Below are 7,004 nucleotides of genomic sequence, written 5' to 3' on the forward strand. Positions count from 1 at the left end.
GACTGTGCTACCCTTTTCTTGAACAGACCATCCATGCAGAGCTCTCCAAGTTGGTGAAGAAGCACTCTGAGCAGAAAGACAAAGAACAAGCAATGTATAAAAAGATGCTTGGCAACCCTAGCAGCGTGGCGTCCCTAAAGTGTACCAACAAGCAATCTTGGGTAAGCCTTCCAGCAGCATAACCTCTTATTACTACAGGTGTTTGATCTTGTATCACGAATTAACCACTGTCGTCTTAGTATTGCGAATAATGAACACAGTATAAATAAAAGCGATGCAGCATATGTGACCACTACTACAATATCAAATGCAGCTTTTAAGGGTATAAAGTGTGCTCAGTGTGGTCATCTTTCATCGTAAGTGAAGAGTGACTGATTTTCTGATAGTTTACATGATAATACTGTAAAAAGTGTTGATCTGGCTAAAGGATTCTGTAGTCAAACTTTTAATCTTGTCAGCACTGTGAGGAGGCATTCAGAACACATATACAGACATCTGATTAAAAGTGAATTGTGTACAAAAAGTGGCAGATTTCGTACCGATTAAAACAGATGGGATATGTACATGCTCAAATAGGAGAGCAGAGAGAAGCAGAGTAGGGCTGTTGGATCAAATCTTACTTTTTGAATATAATTCTAGTTTTTGTGATAAAGGTCTTATTTGAAGGCAAAAGCTTACATTTGATTACAAAACAGTGGAAGATTGAGAAAAAGAGCGAGGTAAAGCATTGTTTTACTCCACACTAGTGTTATGCAGTAACCAAATTTTTTAAATGGTTCTATTCTAGCTAATTACGATACTAGAAGTTAATGCGGTTGTGTACTGGACCCTCATGCTATGATCTTTCTCTGCTCCTTGAAGTAGTATTTCTTTAAGTGAATACTCAGAACTCCAATGGGGAACCCATTCCTCATTGTAATATGCCTATATCTGCAATGTTGAAATTCCAAGCGGGGACCATAGCTGTGGCTTCTTTTTATAATTTGGGTGTATGAGGGTACTCAATTTCTCAACGGGAAAGCTCAATTAAGAAATTGAGTCTCGGACAGACCGCAGTGGAAACTGTGTAGGATGATGTGACAGGGCTGCCTCTGACCCAGGGTGAGTGGAGTTTGGCAGAGCAACTTTGGGTGGAGAGAGATCCTTTATTTGCATAGGTATCATTTTGGTACAAGTACTGTGGTGCACAGCTGTTATTAAAGTTAAAATTTTAGTATTGATAGAGCAGTTAGCTTGCTATGCTAATTAAAATGTACAGCCAATACCCTTCACAAAATAGAACAGTGGGCTAGAATAAGCTCTCAAAAACTGTTTTTTGATTTTTAAGTGAACTTATAACCAAGTTTTAAACACTTCTCTGGTACACTAACAATATTTTTCAGCATCTAAAAACCTAAGCTTCTTGACTGTTTTATGCTAAGTTGTTCTCATTAATGCAAATTTTAATGCAGTTTTCTTTTCATGAATATAACAGTCTAAATCCACATTTTAAAGACTGTCAGCAATACGGCTACTGAATCAAATGTCACAATACAAATATAATTTGAATTTATGTAAGAGAGATTTTATTAGAAGGCAAAAGCTGACATTCAATTGTAAAGGTACAGTAGTTTTGCCCTGAAAATATTTGGCATGGAGTTACTCCATACGCACTGTGCAAAGCTGTGGTATCTTGTAGGTCTGTTTTTGGACTTAACGTCCACAATCACCCATATCATAATTTTGAATGGCTATTTTTTTTATTTTTTTTAAAAGAAGTTTAAACACTTATTAGCCTCACATGCTGGAACTGTGTTCCGTTACATTATCATTAATATTTTTTACATTTTTTTCCACTCAGAGTGCCTCTGCAGATCACCAAGTGCATATGGCAGTGTTGCATGGTCTTGTAGCATTCTGCTGGTGTCTCTGCGCTGGAAACATATTATGACATGTATTTAAGTAACAGTTGCCGGAGTACTGCGTAGCCGTTACTATTGTAATAAAGTGTTAAAAGAAAAAGTACAAATGTACAATCTCCAAAATTGTTAACCTAAGTTTGAATGTATTCAAAAATAGTCTCCATTTTATGTTTGCTGGCTTAACAAATAACACTTAAAGCAATGAGGGGCAATTAAAAAATATTCAGGCCACCTTTATTACATTTCTTTTGCATCTGTAAAGGAGAAAAAAGATCCCATTTATTTTAATCTTTCTCTTATTCCTTTAGCTCTGTCTCCTGCCCAAAGTTGCTGTCCCATGGTACAAATTTATGAAACCGTATCTTCACATGCAGTCTACTTTGCACCATGTGTGTTTGTTTATTTTTTTAACTTAACTAAGATTAATTGTATTAATCTTGTGATTTGCTTTCAAATTTTGCTTTTTTTGTTAACTTAATAATAATGATACTTAGTGGTTTTCTGTTTAAATACTGTTTACTAAATGAAAATTACTTAAAGCTTATTACAATGCAATATTTAGCCCATTCAGGTACTTTATGAGACACAGATAGACTAAGATACATGGACTTGGTTTATATAAAAGAGAGCTGGACAGTGACCTCAAGGACCAAAAAGCCACTTAGTTGGGAGGAAAAATAAAATGACTATGTTTCGTGTGTTTAAGCAATCGTGGGTGATTTTGTTTGAGCTTAATGTATTATAGACAGTTGTGTGTCCAGTACCACTTTCTTAAAGATCACACCACTTTGTGTGCACAGAAACGGCAGTTTTTGTGAATGACTGTGTTTTCAAGTATCACTTGTGTATGAAGGCTACAGTATTTACTCAGTGTAGGATTTGTATTTTGCATATCGCTGCATTCTTAAATAGGAAAAACACAGCTAAAATCATATTAATAATACAGTGAAGTGCAGTGCTACCACTTGTGGCTTGTAAGAATTTAAGCTTCTTTTCATGGTTGATTGTTATGGTTTGCTATCCTAAACAATGAGTCAAAAGCACTGCATGTTATGCAGACTCAATTGCTAATAAAAAAAAAAAAAAAAGTAAAAATATTAATGTGAATGTAATGAAGTGTGGTGCTAGTGCATGTGGTTCATAAAGATTTAAACTCATTTTCGTGGTTGATTTCAGGGCTCTCTATACTAACAAGGAATTACTCAGCTGTCACTACTACAATGAAGACAAGACAGCTTTGCAGATGTGTTCCTTTTATATGGTGCACCTGCACAGTATTTTGATGGCTCTTATATTTACGTAACAGTTGCCTGAGTATGGCTATGATTTTTTTCCTGGTTAGATGTGCTGGCTTTTGTTCCTAATGTTGCTACCATTGATGCTGTTGCCATAATAAAAAAAAAACTGTAAAAATACACATACAAATGTACATGTAACAACCAGAATTGATAACCTAAATTCAACAATATATGAATAATTACAAAATTTTTTTATAAGAATATTCAAGCCTTATTTTTTGGCTAATTTACCCTAAAGCAGAGAGTGGGTCCTATTTTAAATAAGACTTTTTGGAGTTTCTTTTTTATTTGCATGGCAGTCTGGCCTTGGGCATAGGTAGTTTGACTTAAAACCACAAAACTGCCAGTTCAGTTCCCACTTCTAAATTGCCGCATGACATAGGCTAAGTCACTCAACCTCTTTGTGCTCTAGTTATTAATCAAACATGTAAAATTGTACTATGACCTACAGTGGAACTTTTACAGGATGGTGTTCACTAAAGAAAAGTGATATATACCAAAAAAGGTTGGTTATTTTTTATTTATTTGTTTTAATATCTTCTCTCTCATTATCTGTTCCAGAATGTAAACTGGAAGTGGCTGTTTGGAGCAACAGCTGTTGCCATTGGAGGAGTGGCCCTGTCTGTGGTTATTGCAGCCAGAAACTGATTTTTCTCCTCTATGCAGACCTTGACCACCTTTCAAATGTTTCCTCATGGTACTACGGTGTTGGCGGCTGTGAAACAGCACTCTTCTTAAACAACAAACCAACAGACTAAGTGAGATGGTGGTTTGCTTTTGCAGATTGCTTGCAAAGTGAAGCACAGAGAAGAAACCTAAAATGTTCTGATGCTTTTTAAAGAAGTTTAGGAAAGTTATATATACTGTAGGGGATAATATGCACCATCATGAATCTTTGCTGAGTCATGTAAATATTTCTGCTTAAGTTGATGTTTATGGTCATAGGCGATTACTCAGTATTTAGTGGGTCATCCCAGGCCAGTCTGTTTCTTTCGTAACACTTTGTCATTTGACTTGTTACACAATCTGCTGTTAAACTATTTAAAGAATTTTTGAGACTGTGAATACCTTCTCTACTTTGTCATATAACACTAGGTTTATATACATCATTATTTAATTTGGCCTTTAATTGTTTCATTTTTTTCTGCATTTTTCTTCTCACAGGCTAATGAGCATTTTTAAGTAAATGGTAATGTGAACATTTGTCTTTGTATGTGATGTTTGAAATTGACATTGGTCTGTTAGGGTTCCAAAACATATGACAACGTAACATTTGGAACAGCCACACTCAATTTCATTTCTATATTCCCATTTAAATATATGGGTTTTCTATTGGTCCTAAATATATGTGGAAGAGGCGAGACTAAGTTACCCATATCTGATAGGATAAGTAGAGCCCCAAGTATGAACAATTCCTGATTTTATGTAAGGTTTTTTTTTTTTTTTTTTTATAAAGAAAAAAACATATTTAAGGATGTAAGGCAGCATGGTACGATGGTGTCGGGTCACCCTCTCTTAAATGAGTAATAATTTAACTTTACCCATATTTCTTTTGAGTTTACCCTCTGTAATACATTTCTGGAGCTGGTTGAATCACCCCATTTTTTTCATATATTCTGCTTGGAAAAATAATTTTTCATAATCCGAGAATATTGGCAAGTACAATCAGAGAATATGAGAATTGCTTTCAGTATTTACAGCTAGCTGTTAATTAGTGTGTGGGAGCAGAAAGGCAAGGAGATTGAAGGGTCCTTGCTGCCCTAACCCCTGCCATACACTTGTCTGTCTTAATATTCTGGCACTGGCCACTCTTTCTTTATTTTTTTAGCTTTTGTACTTATCATATAGAAAAATCCCTTTTCTGTTTAACATAAATGCAAGTTTTTGAACCATAATTAATGTGAAAATATGTGACTTTTACCAAAGTTACTCAGCATCATAAACTGACACAACTCCTGGTGACTACTCGCCTGTGTCACTCACAATAAACAAACACCTTCCTGCCTATATATCCGTTGTATGTTTATGCAAGGTAATATGTGGCATTTTCAGAGCTAGTTGGGGGCTTTATTTTTGCCTTTTTAATATTATTTCATTAAAACCAGCATTCCATACATTTTAAAGTTCTGGTAATACAGATTGTACTGTTAGGGAAGCTTTTGCAACATTCAGTTGGTGTTGTAGTGTTATTAATAAGCTGATCTAATCAAGTTCTATATACTCTGTCTGAGGTGAAAGTGGCATATAGATACACAACTGACAGTTCTTTATGAAATATTTTTGCCCACTGTTTTAAAGACTTTTCAATGACTTTATCATGCTGTTAAACCCACATGTTGCCTTGCAGAACAATATATTTTGGGACCAAGCTATAATTTTGTGGAGGCTATTAGAAAAAACTAACTTTAATATAAAGCAAATTTAGAATAAAGAGCTTCCTAATATCTGCCAGTGAGAAAATTAGGTGGTGGTCCTCTGTGTATTTTTTTTTTTTTTGGACTCCCAAGTAATTATATAAAAAATATATGAAATATAATATTGACCTGTAAAAACTTTTATTAAAATATATTGTTTCATAGTTGCCTGATTCTTGTTCCCTGTTTTTTTGTATGTATGTAATATACATTTTATTTATTATACATTTTATATGTATATAAAATATTATATATTTTATATGTATGTAAGACTCCGGCCGTAAGGTGGTCGGTGCCTGTCGTGGCAGCAATCCCCGAACCCGTTGGTGGACACCGGCGGTGAGGGATGACGTCAAGCTGAAGAAGGAGTCCTACAGGATCTTTTTGTCCTGTTGGACTCTGGAGGCAGCTGATAGGTACCGGCAGGCCAAGCGGAATGCGGCTTTGGTGGTTGCTGAGGCAAAAACTCAGGCGTGGGAGGAGTTTGGGGAAGCCATGCAGAACGACTTTCAGATGGCTTCGAGGAGATTCTGGTCCACCGTTCGGCGTTTCAGGAGGGGGAAGCAGTGCAGTGTCAACTGTATATGGTGGGGATGGTGCACTGCTGACCTCGACTCGGGACGTTGTGGGTCGGTGGGGGGGAGTACTTCGAAGACCTCCTCAATCCCACTAACATGCCTTCCAATGAGGAAGCAGAGCCTGGGGACTCGGAGGTGGGCTCCCCCATCTCTGGGACTGAGGTCACCGAGGTGGTCAAAAAACTCCTTGGTGGCAGGGCCCCGGGGGTGGATGAGATACGCCCGGAGTTCCTCAAGGCTCTGGATGTTGTAGGACTGTCTTGGTTGACACGTCTCTGCAACATCGCATGGACATCAGGGACAGTGCCTCTGGATTGGCAGACTGGGGTGGTGGTCCCCCTTCTTAAAGAAAGGGGACTGGAGGGTGTGTTCCAACTACAGAGGGATCACACTCCTCAGCCTCCCTGGAAAAGTCTGTTCGGGGGTTTTGGAGAGGAGGGTCCGTTGGATAGTCGAGCCTCGGGATTCAGGAGGAACAGTGTGGTTTTCGTCCTGGTCGCGGAACAGTGGACCAGCTCTACACCTTAGCAGAGTCCTGGAGGGTGCATGGGAGTTCACCCAACCAGTCTACATGTGTTTTGTGGACTTGGAAAAGGCATTCAACCGTGTCCCTCGGGGAATCCTGTGGGGGGTACTCCAAGAGTATGGGGTACTGGACCCCTTGATAAGGGCTGTTTGGTCCCTGTACGATCTGTGCCAGAGCTTGGTCCGCATTGCCGGCAGTAAGTCGAAACCATTTCCAGTGAGAGTTGGACTCCGCCAGGGCTGCCCTTTGTCACCAATTCTGTTCATAACTTTTATGGACAGAATTTC

At 37.9% G+C, this 7,004-nt stretch overlaps 1 protein-coding gene across 2 annotated transcripts in view; it reads left to right on the forward strand.

Annotated features, from left to right (window-relative positions):
* Positions 1-5,777, forward strand: part of fkbp8 (FKBP prolyl isomerase 8) — a 34,085-nt gene extending 28,308 nt beyond the window's left edge. For both annotated transcript variants that reach the window (XM_028816372.2, XM_028816373.2), the window contains exons 8-9: positions 27-161; positions 3,761-5,777. In XM_028816372.2, coding sequence (XP_028672205.2) covers positions 27-161; positions 3,761-3,847 — 222 coding nt within the window. In that variant the 3' untranslated portion in view covers positions 3,848-5,777. The remainder of the gene's footprint in view (positions 1-26; positions 162-3,760) is intronic.
* The last annotated feature ends 1,227 nt before the right edge of the window (positions 5,778-7,004 follow it).

This window comes from Erpetoichthys calabaricus, chromosome 12 (genome assembly GCF_900747795.2).
Source record: "Erpetoichthys calabaricus chromosome 12, fErpCal1.3, whole genome shotgun sequence".
In the NCBI taxonomy this organism is placed as follows: Eukaryota; Metazoa; Chordata; class Cladistia; order Polypteriformes; family Polypteridae; genus Erpetoichthys; species Erpetoichthys calabaricus.